Source organism: Callithrix jacchus, chromosome 4 (genome assembly GCF_049354715.1).
Source record: "Callithrix jacchus isolate 240 chromosome 4, calJac240_pri, whole genome shotgun sequence".
NCBI classification, from domain to species: domain Eukaryota; kingdom Metazoa; phylum Chordata; class Mammalia; order Primates; family Cebidae; genus Callithrix; species Callithrix jacchus.
In genome coordinates, this window is record NC_133505.1 from 127,700,446 (window position 1) to 127,727,378 (window position 26,933).

At 33.6% G+C, this 26,933-nt stretch overlaps 1 protein-coding gene across 8 annotated transcripts in view; it reads right to left on the reverse strand.

The window, feature by feature from the left end:
- TBC1D32 (TBC1 domain family member 32) overlaps positions 1 to 26,933 on the reverse strand; it is a 245,006-nt gene that overhangs the window by 172,357 nt on the left and 45,716 nt on the right. For all 8 annotated transcript variants that reach the window (XR_013534904.1, XM_078370769.1, XM_078370771.1 and 5 more), the window contains 12 exons: positions 26,532 to 26,600; positions 23,605 to 23,730; positions 20,484 to 20,562; positions 20,256 to 20,359; positions 20,099 to 20,160; positions 19,368 to 19,509; positions 17,024 to 17,083; positions 11,970 to 12,060; positions 8,498 to 8,638; positions 5,923 to 6,015; positions 3,296 to 3,438; positions 635 to 759 (listed from right to left, as the gene is read on the reverse strand). Coding sequence is in view for 7 of the 8 variants with exons in the window: in XM_078370769.1 (XP_078226895.1) it covers positions 635 to 759; positions 3,296 to 3,438; positions 5,923 to 6,015; positions 8,498 to 8,638; positions 11,970 to 12,060; positions 17,024 to 17,083; positions 19,368 to 19,509; positions 20,099 to 20,160; positions 20,256 to 20,359; positions 20,484 to 20,562; positions 23,605 to 23,730; positions 26,532 to 26,600 (1,235 nt within the window). In the remaining variant the exon portion in view is untranslated. The remainder of the gene's footprint in view (positions 1 to 634; positions 760 to 3,295; positions 3,439 to 5,922; positions 6,016 to 8,497; positions 8,639 to 11,969; positions 12,061 to 17,023; positions 17,084 to 19,367; positions 19,510 to 20,098; positions 20,161 to 20,255; positions 20,360 to 20,483; positions 20,563 to 23,604; positions 23,731 to 26,531; positions 26,601 to 26,933) is intronic.

Sequence of the window (26,933 nt, forward strand, 5' to 3'; positions counted from 1 at the left end):
TTATGGAGGGAAAATCCTAGATAATTTGATGTTCACTAAGAGGGAAAATATGTGAATAAATTGTGGTAAAGCTATATATACATAAAAGTATAATGCAGCCATTAAAAATCATGTTTCATTCTGTATTCACCTAAGAAAATTCCCATAGTTATAAAATAAATCAAACTGCAAGGTAATGTATAAAAAATAATACCATTTTTGTAAAGAGAAGATAAAAATATGACTATGCAGATTTGTCTGATGCACTGCATAATTATAAGCACAGAGAAAGTCAGAACTGTAAATATTAAAATATTACCATAGGTTAAGTGAGAAAATAGGAACTAGAGGAGGAAGAAAAAATAGCTAGCTTCTTTGCACACCGTTGTTTGGTTTGACTTAAATCAATCATGTGTGACTGAAGTCTGTAAGTGAAAATACAAGGGAGCAGATAACGGGGCAGGGGAAGGAATCCCATCAAGAGCGAACTCTCTTATTCTTATCTTGAAATTACAGACATCAAGGTCTATTCTGCCTACACAGTCGATAATCCTGGTTACTCCAACTTTTTTAAATCATTTAATATATTATTACTGGCTGTTTAGAAAACCAAACTACACCTAGAATAATTATCCAGTTTCAAAACAGCACATACCTTTCTTCAGAAGAGTTCGTATTTTCTCCATAAAGAAGTAAAATAAGTCCTTCTTCTACAGATGCAATTCTTGCCAAAATATCAGCTATATGAATTAAAGCTGTCTCAGAGCAATTTGGAGATGCCTGTACATTAAAAAGAAAATAAGACAAATCATATAATGTTCTGACATGCTAACACATCACAGACAAATTCGAGGATGGTATGTAGGCTCATAAAGTTATATTACCACAACAACAACAACAAAAAAAAAAACAAGCTTAATGATTTTTTTGGCTGTGAAATAATACGTCTGAATAAAATGCGTTATTTGATTATATTCTTTCAGCAGCCCAACTGATTAAGCAAATAAATACAGACTTTTTTCACCCAAACCAGTCACTGAGAACTGCAGTTCCTGTTACAGTGTTGTATATAATTCTGGCTGACAAATGTAGTAGCTCTAATATTTCCATTTTGCCCTTTATTTCTCACCCACTGGGCTCCTGAGTATCCAACATAATTACACTCATATGGTAGCTAACACACTGCCATCCTTTCTAAGGGTGTCATTCTCTTATACACCTGTTTGGGTCATGAGTATATATCCAACTAAGGATAGCCAATTCATGGGCTGGCCAATAGCCAATAATGTCACCTAATAAGAAAAGAAAAGACTGAACCAACTGTATTTGCTCACTTTTGATTTCATATGCAAGTACTAAAATACCTTTGCCAATATATACCAAAGCAGCACACAGCACATACTGAAAACCAGAGAGCCATGTTAATGCTAGAGCGTATCTGCAATATTATAATTCCTGTTCTTTGTGGGGTCTGCTAATTACCTGCACCTGCATGGATGCCAACAGACATATTATCTATAATACATTTGAAATGCAAATGTTGCAATCAATACATTCTAATAACTTTAGGGGGTTAGCCTAACTAATGATTAGTCAGGTATATTCACCTAAAGAAGAAGTCCTGATTATTACTAATCATACTGTTTAGTATGAATAGCACCATTAATACTACTTAGCACAAAAAGCATATCATTTTTCATATTTAATATACTTCTTAAAACAACTTCTCTCCTTAGAATACATTCTTTCTCTCACATATATGAGAGTATATATATTCTCTCATGTCTATATACATACAAACAGTGTTTTAAAACTGTCTATTCCTCATTTTAAATATTTTTTGTTTAAAGGTCTGCCTTACCTATTAGAGTAAGCTTCTTAAAGGCAATAAACACGTATTATTCACTTCTATATTTGCAGTACCCAGTAGAAAGCTAATGTATAGTAGAGGCTCAATGGGTGACACTGGATGTCTTAAATTAGATACTGAATGTTCACTTACGAACCAGAGGGCTACTGTCAAGAATAAATAATTCAAGCATAGCATAAGTAAAACTACAGGAGTATATAACATGGGAGCACAGAGAAAAAAACCCACCTAACTTTGCAAAAGAGAATTAGGAGGAAATTTCAAAGATAAACTCTAGTCTAAAGAGAAGAATTTTTCATGTGGACCAAGTTTAAAATGTTCTAGGGTGAAAGAACAGCACACAAACACAAGGAAATACAATAAACTTATTTAGAAAGTGCAAATTGTCTATTGTAACTGGAATACATGAGAAAGAAAGTAGTTAGGGGACAGAAAATTTGTCATTTGCCAAGTTTATCTAGGAAGCAACAAGCAGGAAAGTATGTGACAGCCCATTGACGGGTGAACAGAAGAGGAAGATGAAACAGTAAAAACACCTTAAAATAGATATAAAAAGGTAAAAACTTTTAACCTATTGATAAGCTTTAAAAGTCACTGACCAGAAGCTTAAGTCATACAAGTAGAGGGACGTGCTGAACAGACAGCCAAACTAGTGGCAGCAGCAACTCTGCCACTTATTAAATGTCTGACCTAGAGCAAGTCACTTATTTCAGCCTCAGTTGTGATTATTAAATTATACAATGTAAGGGAATATACTGTGTAAACTGTACTGAGACACACACATAAGTTCAAACTGGAATTCTATATAAGTGTTTTCTCTAAAATAATACTACTTCTTCTTAATATGAAACAGAGTTGGTTAACTCGGGAAAATAATCATATTTCCAAAAGCTATAAAAATCCCCAAACATTTACAAGATTGATTAGATCTGTAAGACAAATAACTTTTTATTTATTTATTTATTTTTTTGAGACAGAGTTTTGCTCTTGTTACTCAGGCTGGGGTGCAATGGTGCGATCTCGGCTCATGGCAACCTCCTGAGTAGCTGGGATTACAGGCACGTGTCACCATGCCCAGCTTAATTTTTTGTATTTTTAGTAGAGACGGGGTTTCACCATGTTGACCAGGATGGTCTCGATCTCGACCTCGTGATCCACCCGCCTCGGCCTCCCAAAGTGCTGGGATCACAGGCGTGAGCCACCGCGCTCGGCAACAAATAACTTCTTAATAGAATAACGTTTCTAAGTTACTTGTATCAGCAGATCTAGTCCTGACTAGAAAAAAAAAACTTAAGACATTCTATGTACTTTCCCTGTGGGTATCATAATAAATCAATCAACTGTATAAGCTATGATTTAATAATAAATATAAATAAATATCAACACAAAATACATTCATATATGGAATGTAAAAAACCCTTTTTCTCTTTAGTAAATAATACCAACCTCAGTTCCTTTCATTAAATTGTGAATAGGCCGAAGAAGTGTCTCTATTACAATGTTGTTATATAAGCATTTGACTGCACATTCTTTTTGATCACAGAGCATCCACAGAATTTCAGTCACCATACTTGCAGGAGAGTAATTCTCTAATAAACAATGAATATTTTTTAAAACCAAAACATTAAATACTTAGAACTATTTTATGTGTTAGCTGTTGTTGTTCCAAAAAGTTCAACATCAAAGTTAACTCAATACTTCAAAAGTCATACAACTCAATATCCAAAGGATGATGTATTACCAAATTATAACTTGACTTAAGGGAATCTCAATTAGCTTAACATAAAAAGTAAGCAAATGACAACAAACATGAATGCCAAAAGACGAGAATAAAACAGCATTTACTGCCTGACATTACTGCTTAATGTTGAAGATGTAGTCTGAAGCAAATGCACAGCTTTTTTCCTCCTAGAAAACACATTTTTCCTCCTAGAACACACTTTACTGTACTCATATTTGTTCTTTTTCTTAAATAACATATTAAGTATTGAGCCTACTAAAAAATTACATTCAGACAAAAAAATGGGCAAAAAAGAAGGCAAAACAGAATGGAAACTTTCATAAACTTTTATGGAAACTAGTATACTTCCTGTATTACCATAAAACCAGTGAAAACAAAGATCTTTTTTTAGATTTTCTTTCAAAATACAGTATATACAGGAAAACACAATATAAGTAAGTGTAACATGGTTAGAATTGTCACTGAATTAAATGATTTTCAGTTTCATAAACTGACATATTTTCAGATATGTATAATCTAATATTCTTACAATAGTTTTTAATGTAAGATTGTCCTACTAAGATACAATACTTCGATATTTAGACACTGTATGTCTATAAATTATTGGTGTGTTTCATTATTAAGTGTCTTACTTTGGAAACTACTCTAAGATGAAAGTTCTTAATTTATGTTACAATATTCCATATTCAATAAACATGTTGACTTCAGGTCAATATCTGACAATAAGAAAATGGAAAAGGAAAATTCAGTGATTTTTCAACCAGTTCCAAGAGAAAAACCCTGTTTGCAAGGACAGATACTATTGGTAAGCATATAGTCATTTTTTTACGCATCAAATCATCTTCTACTTATTAAGTGCCTAATACATACTAGACACTGTACTAGGAACTATAAACAGAAAAGTAAGTAAGACAGAAGCAGTCCACATCATGGTAAACCAAGATATTAACAAGCAATTAGAACAAAGAAAGATGGCTTAAATCATAAAAGATGCCTAGTATGTTGTAGGAATATATAGTCAGAGGACCTAAGCTAGTTCTTTATACATGTAAATGCTGTAAAGGCAGAAAAAAGTTCTGAGAACCACTGTGAAGATCAATAGGCTAATATAATTGCTTAGATAAAACCTATTAATTTCATTTTTTTAATAGATTCAGAAGGTACATGTGTCAGCTTGTTACATGGATATATTGCATAATGTTGCGATTTGGGCTTCTGGTGTACATGTCACCCAAACAATGAACACCATACTGAATAGTAACCTACCAGTTGATAGTTATGTTATAGAACTAAAATATAGCTACCCAAACCATTTTTTTCTTTGAATCACTTGAGTTTGGCTCAGAATTTGTGACAGAAATTCTAGGGTTATTTCTTAGTTTTAGAATACTGTATGTCTATGCATTATTGTTGTGTTTTATTAAGTGTTTTAATTTGGAAACTATTCTTGATACTCAAAGGAAAAATATATGTTATCTTTTAAATGTTAATATTTTAGAACATTTTTAAAAGCTAGTCTACAGCCATAAACCTAAAAGGGATTTTTCTGAAAAAAAAAAAAAAAAAAAAAATGAAGGTTTTTTATTCTTCAATAAAAGATGACCCTGAAAAAGATTGAAGTTTTGGATGTAAGCCAAAACTAGTGAGCTGATCAAAACATTTTAGAAAGTATAAGGAATAAAAAATAACGGGAAAAGAAATCACGTTATGACCTATCAATCAAATGTCCCTCAGTATCATGTCTTGAAATTATTTTGATCTTAATATAAAAACATCATTAAAATTCTCAGTGATACGGATTCTAAATTTAAAAAGTAGTAGAGTAGAAACATCTTAAAACATCAATGAACAAAATTAAATTTCATGGCTTACTTCAGGACAAATGTAATTTCTTATAAAACTGTATCTTAAAGAAACCTACTTACCAAACTAGGTCAGGCACTCAAAACATCTAGACAATAGAATACTTAAATATTTTTAAATGTTTTCTATTTTTTTTTTTTTTTCTGAGATGGAGTTTCACTCTTGTTACCCAGGCTGGAGTGCAATGGCGCCATCTCAGCTCACTGCAACCTCCGCCTCCTGAGTTCAGGCAATTCTCCTGCCTCAGCCTCCCAAGTAGCTGGGACTACAGGCATGCGCCACCATGCCCAGCTAATTTTTTGTATTTTTAGTAGAGACGGGGTTTCACCATGTTGACCAGGATGGTCTCGATCTCTTGACCTCGTGATCCACCCACCTCGGCCTCCCAAAGTGCTGGGATTATAGGTGTGAGCTGTCGCACCCGGCCAGATGTTTTCGATTTCTCTATTTAAAATAGAAGCAGAATTACCTGGATGTGCAGCTGATGTCATCTTTGGACAACTTGGTGAGTAACAGATAAGTTGAATAAATAGAACAATCAGATCTATGAGGGATACCAAACCTTTAAAAAGAAAATAAAGAGAAAATTAATTTCTAGCATATTCTTTCAATTTAGAGAAATTTAACTGAGCTTTCATCCATCTACATAAACGAGTTTTTGTAGAGACTACAGGGGAATCAGGCAGAAGGGAGCTGTAATCTCAGATAGAAGACTTCAGAACAAATTACATATAAATTAAAACACAGCAAGGCAAGCAGTGCTGTAGTTGCTATGTAAAGGTACAGTTACCATTCATTTCAAACCAATCACTTAAGATAAACCTATGACAGGAAGATGTATGAATCTGATCAAGGCTGTTTGAGTTTATTCAATTAGGAGTAGTAAAATTCAGCTTACCAAGTTGGTCCAGCCAACTTATCTACACAGAACTGTAGAACGGGGTTTAGCAAAACTTCTCTTTAAAGGACTAGAGAGTAAATATTTTAGATTTTGTGGCCAAATGGTCTCCATCACAAATACTCAAGTCTGCCACGGTAGCACTAAGTATATGCAGATGATATGCAAATGAATGGGTATGGCTATTCTCCAATAAAACTTGGTGTGCACTAAAATTAATGTGTATTTCTCACATATCACAAAACACCCTAATTTTTTTCAACAATTTAAAAATATAAAAACGATTCTTAGCTCAAGCCCACAAGTATACAAACAAGAACAGTGGACTGAATCTAGCCCATAGGCAAAATTTACCAACTCTTGCTGTAGAGTCTTACATTAAAAGAGTCTGGTAAAATCACATGTGAAACTTAAAGGTGACTGTTGCCCTATGCTAGTGTAGTAGAATAAACCTCTAGGAACTCAATTTTGAGGTGGTCTACAATATCTGGTAGGTCAAAATGTAGATGTTAAAAGTCAATATCAAATGACAAATAAATTACAGATGATCAACATATAAATGTAAGCTGAACACTGCACTAACATCACAAGTATACATTAGTCTATTTCTGTAAACTTCAACAGTATCCTATAAAATGACAGCTCTTTCATTAAAAGTCAATTATCTGAGTGCTCATTATGCACAGAATTACGTGGCTCTACGATGGGAACTACAAGAGATGTATATAAGGCAATGTCTTTTCTCAAGGAGCTCACAATCAACTGAGAAGATTTCAGGAAATTAAAAAAACTGCAAAACAGTATAAAAGAATATTCAAAATAAATATACTCCATAACTGGGGTTAGCAAACTATAGACCTTGTGGATTCACTTTATAAGGCTTACAGGCTAAGAATGGGTTTCACATTTTTTAAATGTGTCAGAGGTCCTCAAAACCATGCCCAGATTCAATGATTCGCTAAGAAGACTCAGAGAATTCAATATATAATTGTATTCACAGCTATGACTTACTATAACAAAAGGATACAAAGCAAAATAAAAGGGCAAAAGTGCATGAGGTGAAGTCCAAAGCTAACCAGTATAAACTTCTAAGTGTCCTCTACTGGTTGAGTCACACAGAATACACCGAATTATTTCAGCAGCAAGTTATGACAACACATGTAGAATGTCATTTACCAAGGAAACTCATTAGAGACCTGGTGCCTTAGGTCTTTGGGGGCCTAAGTATGTAAGCACACTCTACCTAGCACATGCCAAAATTTTAAACTCCCAAAAGAAAACCAAGCACTCCGCATAAATCTCATTGTACAGTTTAGGCGGTGATCATTGTACAGCTCAGGCACTCATCAGTTCTAGGAGTAATAAGAAATCCAAGTTCCTAGGTCACAGCCAAGGGCCAACCTTGCAAGCAGGCCTTTCTAAGGATAACCCTTTCAGGCCTGCTACATTAACTCTTTGTTGTACACACCCAGAGAGAATACACAGAAACAGTATGTAGCCAAAAAAGCCCAAAATATTTACTCTGTGGTGCTTTACAAAAAAAAGTTTGCTGATCCCTTCTATACATACTACATTCTCAGTTATCATTTTTACTTCCCATAAAGTACATACTAACAGCATGTGTTGAAGTTTGATGGGGAAAAAGTAAATGAGACTTAGGGTAAAAATAATACAGTAATATATAAAATGGCACAGGGTTTTGCAGTTTATAAAACAGTATTTGCAAACTTCATTTCTCTGTGATCACAAAAATCCTGTAAGTCAAGTATTACTGATTTCACTAGTCCATTTTTATAGATAAAGAAACTGAAACAACAAAGGTTAAGTGATTATCTCAAAAGATCACAGCTAGTTTAGAATGGAATGAGAACTTAAACAAGGTCTACTAGCTCTAAATCCAGATCTGGATCATTAAAGGCTGAAGGAATAATAACAAGAAGAAAACAACAACAAAACACATGTAGGAAAAAGTACATACGGAAACTAAAAGAAAACAAATACTTTGAGATATATAAGCTATCAACAGACTAAAAGGTATGTAGCTAAGTACCATAGAAAGAAACATGCCAATTTCCAAGTTTGAATGTTCCATCACATACAAATCTTAGCATATCTCAACAAATTTATTTCTCCTAATTGTACTTACCTTTTTTATTCTTCAACTTAATAGGAAATAGTTTTCTGCCTTGTGTATAAATCAATAATCTTCCTAAAAGGCACAGTGAGTGAATGAAATAAATATATTGTAATTCTTCTCCTAAGTAGTGAAAAGGTTTCTGCTTATTTCCTTAAAAGAGAAGCAAACAAGAACATTTATTTATTGTCATTACATTTTACAGTACCTATCTTCATTCCCTTCCAGACATTAAACAAGGCTACAGGCTAGAATGGAGACACTGTTGGTGTAAAAATTTTTTAAATTATTTATTTTCCTTATTGCTTCCTAAGATCCTTTACAATAAATTCCCAAAGAAAAGCAATCACCTTAAAAAGCAGCCTCAGAAAAGTACAGAAAACATATAGTGTCCATTCTAAAATAAATAATAAATACCATAAGCTTGCCAGAGTTATCTGTCACTGAAGAGGAGCTTCAAAAGTAAGTAAAGGGCAGAAGAAAGTTAGCAGAAAATGTTAGTTACTATTTAATTCCACCAATTAAAAGCCAGTATTACAACAGATCATATTAACAAGCAAGAATCTAAGTGACATTAGAATCTCTAAAATAATAGACATTTTCTAATACGTATTTGTCATTGACTCATTCACCCGCACATTCAAAGTCTACTGAGTACCTATTTTACACAAGATCCTGAACACTAGTGTCAAAAACCATTAAGAAGCAGGAAACTGGGCTTCCAATCTAGAGTATGGCAAATAATATGATATGACCAGAGCATGAGGAGAACAAGTGGAAGAGAAGGGACTAGAAGGGGCACATCATGGAGGACTTAGCTTCATAAGGAATCTGGACTTATTATAGAGGCAAGTGGGAAGGTATCAAAGAGTTTTAAGCAGGAAAGTAATTAACATGAACCGTGAAAATCAGACTCTGATAGCAGTATAAAAAGTGAATAGAAGAAAGCCAAAGTTTGAAATAAGAAGACCTATCAAGAAAACCATGAACAAAACACTAGTAAAAAGAATACAAAAGAGGAGAGTGGTAAAAATAAAAGTTTAAGAAAATGAAATCAATATACCTTAGCAAGGATTACACATGGACAGGGAAAGAATGAGAAAAGATAAGAAAACTCAAGGTCCCAATAACTCAAGTATCTGTGCTCAGCGTATATTTTTCTTCTATTTAAGTAATTCTAAAAGCAAAAAAAAGGTCTAAAAAAGAAAAAAAATTGTGATTTCAATCTTTATATTTTAATTTGAAAGTGCCCATGTAACATCCCTGAAGACACTAAATAAGGTAAGTGCATGTGTGTGAAATTCAGGAAAGAGATGTGTTCTCAAATATTCCAGTCATCATTTATATATCAATATATAATATTTGAAACCATGAAAGTAAATAGGTTCCTCCCAAGAGAGCAGGTAGACTAAGGTGAGAAAAGTGCCAAGTGCAAAACCTTTACGAGTACAAACATACGGAGAAAAAGAAAGAGATTTTCAAGTTACCAAGAAAAACTTACTAGAGGAGAATGAGGAACTCTAAGCAAGAATGTTACCATGAAAAAGAGTGAAAAGATCAAGAAAAGCAAATCCTGCAAAATTAGGTCAAGAAAGAGAAGAAGCTGACACATGGGAAGGTTATGGGGAAGAAGAAATAAAAGCCTCATTTCCATGGTTGAAAAATGAATATAAGGTAAAGAATGGAGCCTGAGAGTATAGAGACTACTTAGAATAGAAGAGCTCTCCTCTCATGGGAAGCAGAGAGATAAGGCACATAATGAAACACATGACTTGCTCCATTTTTTAATATGGAAGACACATGAGAAGCTTAGAGGATGCAGGGGAAAGTGCCAATAGAAAGTGAGACTAATAAGCGAAGCAATTTTCTGGTTCTTAAAACACACACACACACACACACAAACACACACACACACACACACACACACACACACGATAACAGAATCAAAACACCAACCTAAAACAAAACAGGAAATATTGATTAGGGCATATAAATATGTATTTGCATACAAAGAAGCAATACATTTAGAGAACTCCTATCTGGAAAGTTCCATTTTTCTTAATGAAAGAGTAAGCCAGGGCTCCTCCTGAGAGAGAATCGGGCAAGAGCAAAGCAGAAGGCTCAAAGAGACCGACAAGGGCTTGTAATAGCTGTTATGGAACCCTGAAGAAAGAACATCTAAGAGAATTTCAAAGCAACACAGAGAGAGCAGCTGAAGTTAGAAAATACATTTTTACTATCAAACTATGTCATATACTCTCTGCTCAATTTCCTAAGTACCAGAAAAGATGGAGAATTGAACTGGCTTAAAGTTGGGCAACTGTAGGCAGAGAACTCTGAAAGAAAAATGAGTAAGAATTTTTTTTAAAAAACATGCCAAAAATAATAATAATGCAGGGAAGCCCCCTGAGGTCTTTAGACAGGGAAGAGAGCAAAACCATGAAGGGCTGAGGGAGTAATGCGGGGGAAAGAGCAAAATATTACATTTTAATATCAAGACATTAGAAAAATATGTAAGTTTGTAAATGAGATAACAATATGAACTTATATATCCTTTTCCTTCTCTTAAAGAATAAATTATAACTTCTACATTTTCTCCTCCCCTACAAAACACTAGCTTTTGAAACCCATGGTTGATCTACCACCATCTCCCTTGCTTTGAGTTAAAGAAATTCACCGAGAATGAAGAAAATATAAGATATCTTCATACTCTCCATAGAGCTTACTATATGCTTAAGGAAACAACATAAAAACAACAAAACAATAAAACCTGTCAAGTTCACATGGCAAATTGCGTGATATAAGCAAGAGCAAGAAAAATTCAGAATAGGCAAGGAAGCCTTGAAATCTAAAATGCAGTTTCTTCTTTCATGATAAATAAGGTATCTGTTAGTATAGGGAATTATGGACGGGGCAGTTAAGAGTAAAAATAATGTTGTATAGGCACAGGTATGCAAAAAAGACTAAGAGAAGATTCGTTTTAGTCAATAACTAGAGAATAGATCGTATAGAAATTGGGGTCAGATTACGAAGCATCCGGGACATTTTAGCTCAGACTGAGAATAAGCAGAAAAGGATCACGGGATTGATATGGGGTGTTCAAAAATAAAAACATTTTATGGAAGTTTTTCTCCCAGTAAAGTGCAAATGTCTCTGATTAGATGACCAATACATTACTGAACGTGAAAGAATGGACTGTATATTGTCGCAGTATAACAGATGAGGACATACACTCTAGTATGAATTGAAGAACTACATCTAGGAAGAATCAGTATGGTTGTACATTAATTTCAAATGCAGATCTGTTATAAAAATAATGATTATAGTGTATCTTAGAAATGTGTAAAATATATTTTACAACATCATTAGTAAAAGTGACCTAATTTATCATACTATCATTAAAAAACAAAAGTTACTACTAAACTCTATTTACCAAGAAAATTTACCATTTTTAAAACTATGTAATAGAGGAAATAATACTTACTGCAATGCTTTGAATGTCTCAAAGTTTCATCAGCTTTCATAGTCTTACACAGTTCCAAGTACTGAATACACTGTTGAACAGCTGTAGTTACCTGATGAAATAATAAGTTATTAATTCCAGAAGTTTGCAGCCCTCAAGTCCAAGAATTAAAAGAAATTAGTCAAAGCTGTAAAAATGCTTGGAGAAATATTTAAGAGAAATATTTAGAACAGTACCTTTCCAGCCCTTAAAGCTCTGCCTTTTCAATTACATTTTAACTATGGCATCACTCTGACGAACACTCTGAAAATATTTGTGGACCAACAAACATAATAATGTTATAATGTTGGTGGCATTGGACAGAAATAAATATGTACTTTTTATTTTATAGTGAAAGATGCAAAAACTCTGTGGCCATGGCCATAACTTTATAAACTATCTTGTCCAGTTCCCTTGCCTTACAATCTCTTCCTCCTACCCAGCCAGCAAAATATCAAGTGGATCAAGCCTTTATTTCTATATCAAATACCAGAATTGCTAAAAACTGATAAAGAAAAATCTCCCAATTCAATAATTCAAAGAAAAGAGGCATAATAAAAAACTATCTTCCACCCCTACTCTACCAGTGATTCTCCATTAGTCTCCATTCTAACCTCTCATTCCCCACAAGCAGAGACATCAAACCTTCTCCCCTTTCCTCAGCACCTACCTACGCATTGATGGCCTCTTATCCTAATTCCCAAACAAAATAAAAGCCATCAGTGAGATATAGTGTGATAACTGTTAAGTTTGGTAACAAGGCAGTTGTTGATGGCCTTGAAAAGATCAGTTTCATAGGAGTTTGATGAATAAAGCCAGACAATACCAAATAAAGAAACAGGAAGTGAAAAAGTAAAGGCAGTTAGTATAATTTTTATTTTCAGGAAAGACAGCTGAGGTAAATTTTAAAAATAGACCAACCACTGTATCTTAGAGTCACTATTAAACTCTTTTTCAGGTTAGAAGAATATGGTTATGCTTAAATGTTATTGGGGGAAGCCAACAGAGAGGAAGAGTTTGACTATAAAGGAGAGAAAGGGGATAGGTGATAGAAAAAAATACCCAAGAGGAAGAAGCAGATGGAATCCAACTGGAATTAAGGATTAAGCTTTAGATGCAAAAAAAATGAAGATTTGAAGAGAAGTTCATAACTGCAGCATCAGGGAACCAGTGGATTTTCCCCTATCATTCATTCTTACAGCCTCAGTTGTGTGCAGGAAAGAGGTAGCATAGCAGGACTTCTATCTTCAGAAAGGCCTCCTTATTAGGTGGGATTTTATAACATCTAGGAACTTAGATTTCAGGAGGGCTCTCATCATTCTGAGAACTGGGAGTGGCTAACAATGTTTGCACAAATAATGTGGTTTATGATGAATACTTGCTTTCCTTCAAGGAGTCTTGGACCCTGGTATGTACCAGGAAGAGGGTTTCTATGTGATCAGCATCCCCTCCTCAAAAACAAAAACCAGGCACTGAGTTTTTAATGAGCTTCCCTGGTATATACCGTTTCACATAAGTTGCCACATGAGTGGGAGTTGAACAATGAGAACACATGGACACAAGGAGGGGAATATCACACACCACGGCCTATCAGGGGATAAGGGGCTAGGGGCGGGACAGCATTAGGAGAAATACCTAATGTAGATGACGATCAATGGGTGCAGCAAACCACCATGGCACATGAATACCTACGTAACAAACCTGCACATTCTGCGCATGTACCCCATAACTTAAAATATCATTTAAAAAAACGCTGCCACAATTCAGTGCTGAAAGAACTAACTATGTCTTGTGTGATTCTAGTGGGAAAAAGACTCTTCAGAAGCTTGTATCTTCCATACTTACCCAATGAACTTTTTCCTCTTTGCTGATTTTTCTTAGTATCCTTTCATTGTTATAAATAATAGCTGAAAGCATAACTATATGCTGAATCCTATGAATCCTCCTAGCAAATCATCAAACCTGGGGTTTGTCTTGGGGAAACCCTGCCCCTCCCATATCTGCATGTCTTGTCTAAATCAGACATCAAAGATCCACACCCAGGCCTCCTAGAAATCTGCATTTCAAATATGACTAAATCTACTAAATCTAAAAATCATTATCTTTTCTAGCAAATGGTTTCCTCCTACTGTGTTACTCATCTCAATAAATGACATGAATCATCAACTGTCTGAGGTCTCAACTGCAACCCCCTCATTCAAAAGTCCTCTATATCCTACATTCGAAATAGAGTATTTCTGAGTCCATCCACTTATCCCAATTCTGTCTTATCCTTCTTCCATGGTTCCATCGTCTTTTGCTTGGATTATTACAGTGTATTAAACATCTTTTTGCTTCAGTACTTCTCCTCTATCTCAACCTAGAATCTTCACCCCATTTTCCAACAGAAAACAAAACAAAACAGAAGTGAATTACAATAAACAACTGACACTTTAGGGAACTTTTGACATTAAAAAAATTATAAAATAATACACTTAAGAAAAGCTCTAAAGAGTTAGAAGACAAAAGAACAAACAATAGTCAATTTCTTTAACTGAAAACTCAAAACACTGTCTCCAAAAGAATCTCTCTCAAGGACTCTTTAGTTCATTCAAACCTCTAGAAATCCACCCTCCTTGCATCCATTTCTACCCAGCTTTATCTTCACCAACCACTTACACTCCCTTCTTTTCCTTCTCCTTTTTCCTTTATATTTTCTTAAACATGAGAAAAGCTAGCAATCACAAGAAAAAAAAGAAACAATCTCAGGACAGGAACAATCACATTATATGACATCCCTTTAAACCACAGGAACAGAAAGCAGATCTATAGTAAAGGGAATTTAAACACTAGCCTAAAGAGTCAAGTTGAGAGTATAATAAATGATTTTTCTAATCCCTGTGAAAATAGACAGAAAAATTTGCTATAAAATTCAGGGTTGTATTCGACACTTATTGCCCTATACTATCAAATATATACCATCAGTTCATTTAATTGTTAACCCCTAAGACAGAAATTTTTTAAAAAAAGGTTAAATACAATAAGACAGGAAAACCCAAGGGAGAATTTAAATAACCAAGCTGTCAAGTAATTTTTTAAAATGACTTTAAAGAGCAGTAGAAATGGCACTACATAAAGTTATTTCCGAACCATTCCTTTAGAGGTAGACTGAATAAAGATTCAAACTTAAAAAAATTAAAGGTTAAATATTTATGCTGACAGCCAAAACTTTTAACCAGTTCATGACTTTGAGATGCTATGGAAACAAAGATTATCTTAACTTTTTCAGGGATCTCTATAAAAAACCAACAGCACATACAAAAATTCATAGCTTAATGCTACCTACTGAAAATGTCATAAACATAAGACAGTATAGAACCACACAAACACAGCAGCCACCAACCACATGGCTATTTAGATTTATGTTCATAAAAACTAAATAAAATTAAAAATACAGTTTCCCGTTTATAGTCACATTTCAAGTTTTCAGCAGTCACATGTGTCTCGTGGTTACTGTATTTTACAATGCAGATATTTCATCACTGCAGAAAACATCAGAGAGCGAGCACTGATGAGAAGCTAGAGGAAATATATCAGCAGGTCATCATGCTAAACAGGCTGCTGTAAGTAAAGTTCTTACACAAGAATCTCTTATAGAACAGAAACACAAATTGATTGAGTAGTCTGCAATTTCCATCACAGATGTACAAAATTTGACCCTTGATTCTGAAAACACAATGAGAATAAACAGATCTTGCATCGATTTTCCCCAGTGTTTATTTTCAAAAGTGGGGCCAACATTACTTTTAAAAAATAAATATAATATGCATAATCTTTTAATATTTTGTAAATTTAGGAAAGCTTTTTAGAGCAAATGAGGTTTAAGTTGAAATCTCAAACAAGTTTGACTCACTATATATATAAAATTAAATATTTGACTAAGTTGATAAAATAGTAAGATGATTTACAATGATGTGATTCCATTTGCAGGTTAAAAGTTAAGGTAACTTTTCAATTAAAAAACCTTATGAAATACTTTCACTAAGGGCCTCTGTGATAGCAAAAATTAGTTATCTGTTTATAAGCCACTGGGAAAAAATCATCCTATTCTTTATTTTCCTTTCTCTACTCTAGCAAGATTGGTATATGCTCATAAAGCAACAACAAATTTTAAAATGGAAATGAGAGAAAAACAATATCTGGAAAGACTTATTTAAATTCAATTTCTCTAAAAATTGTTAAGTCTATTTTACCTTTACAGATAAACCCTTATCCCATATTCAATATCCCTCAATATCAATTCTCTTGATTCTCAAACACAAAACAATTATTGTTCTCCTTCCTTCATTTTATGCTCTACTGCATTTAACCAAAAATCGCAATTCTGGAGTCTTTTCTTCACCTGACTTCTAAACTCAAGGTTCTGCCTAACTACATAAACCATGTTTATTGACCCAAATTAACATCAGTATAACATTTGAATATCTTAATAAATTTTATGTTTTCCATTTTGTCAATTATTTATTACACTTGTCAATTTTTTTTTAATTCCTTTCAGTGTCCTTACACATTGTTCTACTAATAGTAACAAATGTAATTTTGGTAACATATTTTAGAGTATTAAGTCTACACTTGGTATAACACAAACCAATAATTACAAATGCAAAAGTATTTATCATTCAGAGTTCTGCCTTGTAATTTTCACTGAAAAATATGGGTCTGTATTATAGGAGTAATGGTGTTATTAATACTTGATCTGAATCAAACTACATGCTACTGCTTAAAAATAAGGCTTCTCTAAAACTAGCTTGTTATTTATAGAAGCCAATTTACTATATACATAAAACATATTTTCTAATTGTTATCTTGACTGCATTTTAAGTCTCTATTTTTATCCTTTTATGTTTCACAGGATGGTAGTCTAGGTCACAGAAAAGGCAAATTGCCTCATTATCCAACATGAATCATCAGCACTCAACTTTGCATATTCAAGTTATTACATCGTATATATTTTGGTGGTATTATTTCTCCACATAAAAATAGAATTACAGACTTACCAGAGACTTATATTTCTTTTCAAGAAGTCTTAATACAGTAGTTCTGCTATAATGTGCATGCTAAAATTAAAAGGAAATGATATTTAATACTCAAGCTGTGCCACTCAAAATCTATTTTTCCTGCATCATTTCCAATAAAAACATCATAAATCACACAACAGCTTAGGATTAAATCATTATAGTCAATGACAGGTGTTTCTGCGTGCACTGGATTACGAGCATAGCCATCACAAGAACGCAAATCACATCAAAACCTTGCAGATCATTTAGTGATCGATAAGTAGAAAAACATTCTATCCATCAATTGTGTCCAATTTCATGCTAAAATATTTTAAAAGCACCACCAAAAAAGTATACCTATCAGCCTATGACAGAATCCAAAGAAAAGATACATGTAGCAAAAAATAAAAATAAATAAATGAATAAGCACAACTCTCATGCTGAATAGGATACTGTATGGTCTACCTGTGTAGAAATTTGACAACATTGAAATGCTCCAAAGGGACAGTACTCTAATCATTTTCTGCCAACCATATTTAAAAATGATTCAAAGTGTCAAAAGAGATTTAATTCTCTCCTTGGAGCAAATCATAGATGGAATTGAAACATGTAAATGCACAGCATTATACAAAGCCAGGAAAAACCATAAATATTGTTTAGCTAGATTATATAAGGTATCATTAGTGTTCAAAACATAGTTCCTTCATTTCACTTAAGAACAAAAATATTGGCTGGGCACAGTGACTCACACCTCTAATCCCAGCACTTCAGGAGGCTGAGGCAGGCAGATCACGAGGTCAGGAGGTCAAGACCAGCCTGGCCAATATGTTGAAACCCTGTCTCTACTAAAAATACAAAAATTAGCCAAGCATGGTGGTGCACACCTGTAGTCCCAGCCCCTCAGGAGGCTGAGGCAGAAGAATCACTTGAATCCAGGAGACGGAGGTTACAGTGAGCCGAGATTGCACCACTGCACTCCAGCATGGGTGACAGAGCAAGACTCCATCTCAAAAAAAAAAAAAAAAAATACAACAAAAATATTAAACAAAATAAGACAAGTCAAAACTTTTTCAGAATTCTAGGGAATAGAGAATTTTTTAAATTTTTTCTTTCTCTTTTTTTTTGTAAATAAAGACTAGGTTCTGCTATGTTGGCCAAGCTGGTCTCCAACTTCTGACCTCAAGTGATCTGCCCTCCTCGGCCTCACAAAGTGTTGGGATTACAGGCGTGAGCCACCGCACTCGACCGAGAAATAGAGTTTTTAATTAAACATTGATTAAATGGTGTTTTGGTTAACTGAAAGTTAATCAAAACTCTGTGTTTTAACTCTTGTAGCTTAAAATGTTTTCAAAAACTATTATCATTTTTTCAACTTTATTAAAAGAAATAAGTTGATATAGTATTAAATTATTTTTAATACTGATCATTTTCAGAAAAGAAATCCTCATAGTGTATCTCTTAGACCAGGGTCAGCAAACTACAGCCCTCAGATCGAATTCTGCCTAGACCCAATTTTACAAAAAAAATTCACTGGAACAATCAAGTCCATTCATTTACCCATTATGTACAGATGCTCTGGAGCTACAACAGTTGGGCTGAATAGCTGCAATAATGACTGTACAGTTCACAAAGCCAAAAATACTATGCTAAACAGTAAATGAATGCCCAGCTCCTCCCTTCCCCAGTCCAACAATTATAGTACCTAGATGCCCAGTACAGATTGAGAGAGAAAACAATATGAGCACAAAAGCCAGTCTTGTTGCTACTATTGACAAACCAACCTCTCCTATTCAACAGAGGTTGAGGGAGGTAACAGTATAAATATCTCTCTACTCTTAATATTAGTTTCAGTTCCAGCTTCCTAAAAAATTGGCAGAATCAGGCATTAAACACATTGACCAAACTTTAGATTCAGGAGGGAGATAAATGAAGGAATACTTTCAGAAATATCTCCTAAGCCAGTAAAAAATACATATTGAATCTTTACGTTCCACCACATCAGCTTAAAATTTTTGAAGCTTTTATACAAAAGAAAAAATAGATTTTGAATAGGCATTCAACTTACATAGATTCAAATAAAATACCACTTAAAATCCTATTCTGGCTCTGCCACTTAATAGATAAAAAGTCCTGGGCAAGCTAACTTCTCCATATCTTAGTCACTGCATCCGAAAAATGGGGTATTAATATCACCTACCTCATAATTTTCTTTAAGAACTAAATGAGTTAACACATGTAAAAGTGATTAGAACTCTTAGCACATAGTAAATATTCAAACATAAGCTATTTATTAAAATGATATAGCAATGCACTAAAAGGTATAGAATATTCTATTTTTCCTTACCATCCATTTTTTGAACCACACAGCCTTGATATCAACTAATGCAAAAAAGTAGATCGGATCCAAAATCTGTGACACAACATGGCTTTGATCATGTTTAACTGTTAACAAAGACAAAGTACTCTCCACAATTTCTTCCATATACCTTAAGGTTTGGGAAAAAAGAAATGCAATTACATATTTGGTACTGGTGGTATACTTTATATTTATGGAACGATAAAGTAGCATATAATCTTCAGAAACGTTTTTTCTATTTCAATAAATTACATAGGTAGGATTCACACTCAATGTTCCTGTTTTAAAAACAGGCTCTTTATACTTCAACACTGGGTCTGCAAATTTAACTTTCCTTTTAAGATTCATAGATACTCTTACAACTTAGTATAAATTTTAGAGATGAAAGGAAAAAATTTAAAGAATATTTAGGGAACTTGTCCAAAATATAATGGCAAAGAACAGACCTTCAAATCAGTGACACATAAAACATAAAACAACCTAATGCTACATTATCTTTTAGTCTTATAATAAATGATGTACTTGTACTTTTATAGAGTGATCCACATAGCTAAGCATAAAAAAATGACAAGCTTAAGAAAAAAGAAAATAAAAACTTTATTAATCTCTTCCCAATCAAGTAAGACTATAAAGACTGCCTTTACTTTTTCTATCCGAAATGTATATGAGGTGGTAACACTGCTAGGTTTTATGCTGGCATACGTTGTGAGGGGACTTACTTCTCTGGATGGCGAATCCAGAAAGATGGAGCCTCTTTCTGATATTCATTTAGAAGACGAACCTATAAAGCAGTGCACAATAGTTCTCAAAAAATTAGAATCCTCAAATATAAAACTAAATAAATAAAAATAAAAGCATATTCTGGTAAATGAATACCTTTTTAAGTAAGCGAGTCATATTAGGATTAGTTATATCTACACCAGCTGAAAGAGTAGGAATACGATTTTCCCTAGAAAGAAAGTATAACTCCAAATATCTAGCTGAAAAAAAAGGGAAAATATAAAATTATATCATTTACAGTGCTTTCTGAAAAAGTTATTTCCTATCCATTCTTTTTAAGGACATGCAAATGACAAAAAACATTTTTAAAGGTTTCATACATACCTAAGCGTGTATAAATTTCCTTGGTCATATGTAATGGAGAAAACGAAAATGTCTGTGCATAGAATTTTAAAATCCGGTCCTGTGGAAATGAGACAGAAAATTTTCATCTAAGATCTTACAAGAACAGAACAGAGATGAAACATTTTTCACATAGTAAAAACTCAGAAAATAAAATAAATACAAATAAACCATTAAGAAACCAGAATTGGAATGTACTTATTTAAAAATGGCACACTCTTGTGTCAGCAAAATTGAAATCAACCGAAACTAATACGTGAATCTAATAACAGAAAGATATTACTGTACAGTCTGATCATAGCAGATACTGACATGGTGAGGAGGGGGTAAGGTGAGGTTTCATAGAGACAATGTAAAGGTGTCAAACAAAGGAACAGAGTAGACAGCACTAATTTTTTTAACACCCCATATTTCAAAATCCAAAATTCACCATTTATAATTGCTTACATGGATAGCTTCAGTAATTAGAGATTTAGAATTATTCCTAAGAATTTTGCCTATTCCCAAGAAAAGAACTCTGTTTAAAATTTTACATTATTAAAACTCACAATAGAAACATTAGAAGGCAAATTAGTTAAATTTGCCAACAAATGTAGTTGCACAATGCCTGGCACTAAGAGGTACTTTAAAATAGTAGGTATTATCCTTTTAATTATACTTACTTTAATGTGATGAGATTAATCCTAATAGTGAAATTCAATTTTCCATAAAATAAAAACCTAAACTTGCCTTAAAGATTCTAACTTGGGGGGGAAAAAATAGTAACTCTGTTGATATCATTTTAGATAATCTGATTACAAGAAATAGTTCCCCAAGTGACTAAAGATATCTTCTAATAGCCCCAAGAAATTCCTATGGAACAAAGGATTTTAAATACTTTGGGAAGTCTATTTTTACAGATGCAGGAACTGACAGGTATTTGTCACAACCCTAAAGGTTGCACTCGGTTGTATGTAAGAGTCCTTTAGAAGAGGACATGAAAAAACAGAATTGAACTCAAAAATAATTTGCATCAAGCACAAATTTAAAATGAAAAAAACTTGCCTTGTTTTATAATTCGAAATGACTAATTTTGTTACAATCTCTCCTCTATAATAATTGCTTCCAATTTTATTAGCATAAGTAATAAAACTGAACATCGCTGCACAATAATTTAAAATGGCTACAATTTGCTATCTTATAAAGTTATTACATAATTTATAAAATAGAGAAAACCTATCCAGCTACTATCCTGTATTTGTTAAGTAAAAAATAAAAAACAGGGAAATTTACAACTGCATCTCTCATTAGAGAGCTTGAAATGTTAAAGATAATCCTGAGATGTATTTTTCACCTTGAGGTTCTTGGATCATTGAGTTGTTCCAGAAGTCTACAATACCCTCTGGTGTTAACAAGGTTGAACTGCATCCAAGTATTAGGTAAATACCTTCTTCCCCTTACGAGAATTACAGTGATTCCAAACCACTTCTGTATACCAGTATAATCATATCCTCATTAAAGATAGACCTATTTTAAATAGACATATTGGGATGCCTCATATTTTTCTATAACTATTTATTTATTATCTGTGTTATCTACTGAAATCTAAGTTCCCTGAGGGTTAAGACTTTGTATCTGGTCCACGGTGTGTTCCCAGTGTCTAAACTAGAATGATACACACTGCAGATATTCAATACATAGTTGTTGAACAAAGAGCAAAATGAACCTCTTCTGCTAATGCCTTAAATTCTATGCCAAACATCACATCGATTTTAAAGCCAAAACTGTCTTCACTGACATATCAATTAGGAAGAAAAGATCCTTTGTAAGGAAATCCAATTTGTGTTTAAAATATAATTCTTGGATAATCAGGGTTTTTGGTTTCATTCCCATCATAGACACTATCTGTAGAATTACCGCACTTGTTAATGTAAGCTTAATTTTCATCATCATATAGCTGTTCCTAAAAAGTCATATGCAAATCAATTTGTATAGAAAATCATATCCATTGACTTCCTAATTTTATAATTTTAGAAATTTTCTATATTTGCTTTATGATTCACCTCAAATTATTTTCTAAAATCTCAGACTTAGTTTACTAGCCTCTCTTTTTAAGCAGTTAAGCAATTTCTAAATAAACACTTAAATACATGAGGAAAATGCTTATAAGCCCTTTTGAATAAACCATAATTCATCAGTTTAGTTCAAATTTTCATGTACCATGAATTCTTTTAAAATATTCTTTTTATTTGTGAGTATCCTAAAACAGCATTATTCAAAAGCAATTATACAGTCAGGTGTGGCGGCTCAAGCCTGTAATCCCAGCACTTTGGGAGGCCGAGGCAGAAGGATCGCTTGAGCCCAGGATTTCAAGACCAGCATGGGCAATGTGGTAAGATCCTATCTCCACAAAAAAAAAATACAAAAATGAGCCAGGCATGCCTGTAGTGCCCAGCTACTTGGGAGGCTGAGGTGGGAAGGTCATTTGAGTTTGGGAGGTTGAGGCTGAAGTGAGCCATCATCATGCCACTGCATGATGAGCAAGACCCTGTCTCAAAAAACAAAATAAAATAAAACAAAAATAACATATTAGAATATTCCTTTACAAGATAAAATGAACAAGGTAAGTGTATTATTTGGCAATGAGTGAAGTATATTAACCATATTTTGAATCGAATCATAAAATTTCCTTAAGGAAAATTTTGACAATTTGAAACTGAAGTTCCATAAACACGTGAGCTACTATTAAAGAAAACTATCAGCCAGGCACAGTGACTCAAGACTGTAATCTCAGCACTTTGGGAGGCTGAGGTGGACAGATCACCTGAGGCCAGCAGCTTGGCCAACATGGTCAAAACCCGTCTCTACTAAAAATACAAAAATTAGCTGGGCCTGGTGGTGTGCACCTGTAATCCCAGCTACTCGGGAGACTGAGGCAGGAGAATCACTTGAACCGAGGCCAGGCCACTGCACTCCAGCCTGGGCAAAAAGAGCAAAACTCCATCTCAAAAAAAAAAAAAAGAAAGAAAGAAAAAGAAAAACTGTCATAACTGTCATATTCTACTGATCTCCAGAATGGTGGGAAAACAAACTATTTTTACTATTTCTATAACCATTTTCTTACACTAAACGCAGGGTCAGGATCTGAAAGAGACACTGTCAGTTTTTCGCAGAGAGTAGTCCAATTTTCACAGTTCAGGACATCAGACAGAGGAGCTGAACATAATGTCTGCAAGGCTTCATATCTCACCTATAATTTTTTAAAAAGATTTTTATTAACACACAGTCACTAAAATATCACAAAACAATATTTAACAAACTACTGAAAGGCAAAGTCTGAACAATTTATAAAGAGTGATTTATCAGATGCCTTTATATTAAAAAGCTCTTAAGAAATCATTTTTTAAACTAAGTGCTAAGCAGAGAAAAAAACAGTTGCTGTTTGTGAAAGCAAAAATTAAAATACTAAATGTAGTAGGAGATTTTAGGTATCACATAAAAGTCAATGGGAGGAAGAATGGTAGTTGAATCAGTATCATCAATGCAACATTTCCCAGTGGCCTTGTCCTGCAGGTTTTCCCCATTCTAGGCCATTCCTACAGATTGAGGGCTTTAATTTCAAAATGCTGCCCAAATACACCCTTGGCAAAGTATTCCCATTCTAGGATACATGAACAATTCTCACAAAACAATGAATTTGAACTTGTTTTTCTGCTATGCCATATTTCCTGGCCTTCTGACTACTTAGGTAGAAAAAAAAAAAGACATTCAGCAGTGGGATGCGAAATTGAATTTCTGTATTTTCATAGAAAACTGACTTCTTAATCAGTCTTCTCAAAATGCAATCAGAATTCACTCAAAACAGTAAGACCCAAGGGAAAGTAGTAGAGAACAGTTCTACTCCAGTGATGAATAGAACAAAGCTTTTCTCCCACTCAATATCCAAGTAGTGAATAATAACACACTAATCCCAACCTCATACTCAAAATCTGATCATTAAAGCCTAGTCATTAAAAATGGTGAGGCCTCAGACACAGTAGCCAAAACCTCATCAAATCTGACACTCTGAATCAGGACCCAACTTTTAGACAAAAAAACATTGTATATACATATATTTGCAACTGTCTATACATTCATATGAAAGAACTCCTAAATACAACTTTATTTGTGATAGGCGGTAAGGGAAATATTGAGAGAATTTTAAAAATTAGAAATTCATTTACAATGTTAAGTAATTTTTCCATTTCAGTAAATATTTAGGAAAAATCCCATTAAGAATTTACTACTTGCAAAAGCAAAATGAAGGTTTCTAAACAAGTATAGATTTCCAAATCATCCATTTAAATTAAAGCCAACAGGATTTTTAACATATAAAATTCAAAACTCATTTTCAACATTTTTTGAAAGATGTCATTTAATATGAACCTAGAAAATAAATCATAATGCAAAATGCTGAAAAGAAAAAAATTATTCCTCTCTATAATTTTTTAGAAAATTTCAGTAGGAGTAAATCACAACTATTCATTTAGTTTAAATTTAAAAGTTTGAAAAAAAATTTTTAAATGGCAAGATAGACATATGAATACATAAAAGGCTTAGGTAAAAAACAAAAATTCTATCATATTTTCCATTTCATGCTGACTTTCAAATGAAATAAATCTTCATAAAGAGTGATTTGCACAGTGTCTTAAAATACAAACAAACATAATTCATTAGAACTGGAAGAGAAATAGAGAAATCTACAATTACAGTAGGAATGTCCCTCTCTCAATAATAGATAGGCCAAGTAGACAGAAAATTGTCAAGGATATTGTATTCATTTTCCACACTGTAGTTCATTTTCACACTGCTATAAAGATACTACCTGAGACTGGGTAATTTATAAACAAAAGAGGCTTAATTGTTCCCCATGGTTGGAGAGGTCTCAGGAAATATACAATCATGATAGAAGGTGAAGGGGAAACAAGACATGTCACACCAGCAGCAGGAGAGAGAGAGCAAGCAGGAAAAAATAGAGAAAGAGAGAGAAAAAAAGAAAGAAAGAAAAAAAATCATTTTTTCTGGCCAGGCACAGTGGCTCACGCCTGAAGGCAGGTGGATCACTTAAGCACAGTATTTTGAGATCTTCCTAAGCAATGTGGTAAAACCCCATCTCTACAAAAAATACACAGTTTTGCCAGGTGTGGTGGCATGCATCCATAGTCACAGCTACTTAGAAGGCTGAGGTGGGAGAATCACCTGAGCCTGGGGAGGTAGAGGCTACAGTGATTGGTGATCATGCCACTGTGCTTCAGCCTGGGTGACAGAACAAGACCTTATCTTTCAAAAAAAAATCATGTTTCTAATAAATAACCAAATGGGTTAAGGTTACTCAGATGGTTAGGGGAGGCATGGGTAGATGCTAGTCAAAGGACACAAAATTTCAGTTACGAGGAGTAAATTCAAGAGATCTACTGTATAACATGATGACTATGTTAATAACAATGTTTTATTCTTGAAAACTGCTAAGAGTAGATTTTAAATGTTATCATCCCAAAAAATAAGTATGTGAGGCAATGCATCTTAGATCAGCTCAACTTAGCCATTCCCCAGTGTATACATATTACAAAACATGTTGTACAAGACAAATATACACAATTTTTATTTGACCATTAAAAATGATTATTTTTAAAAGCTGTTCACATTTTCTAAAAGTAGAAAAAGAACTAAAAATCTTTTTTCTTAAGAAATGACTATCTACAATGTTACATATAAAACAATAGTGAAGGGACAGTTTGGGGGACAACTGCCCATAACTTTATCCCTTTGAAATTGATGCTAAAGATAAAAATTTCCTCTTACAAACCACGACAATTCTCTAAGGAAAGCCTCCCTTAACTCTGTGACTTTTCATTTGGACTTGAAAGTTTACCAGGGATATCAGTCTAGAATTCCCCATAATCATAAAGGCTTAGCCTCAAGAGAAACAACCTGGCTGCTACTGATTGTAATCTCATACACATTGTAAATATATGTTATCTGCATGAACTGACAACTATCCTTGAAACTTACCTCTTTAGGTTGCCCAGGATCCAACTGGTCTAAAATTAATTGTAATTTTCCTTGACAAAATCTGTAACTCTGTAACACAATTGACAGAACATTCATTTATTTAAAAGGCTTTTAAAAATATTGCGACAAATTATATTTTCAATATAATTCCAAGCACAAAATGCAATCTGGACAAGAGAAGGAGATGATCTATTTTGACCTGGCAGCAACTTAGAACTTTTCTTCCCAAGGCTTTTACATGGGAACTGAAAGTCCCAGCAGGACAGTGTACATTCATGGACGGAACATAGAAAGACGCATAAGACAAAAAGCCAAAATGTTGCATACTCAGAAATGTGAATAAATGAAACATACAGATAAAACAAACAAGCAAAAAAAACAAAGCTACCAATAGTACCCTAG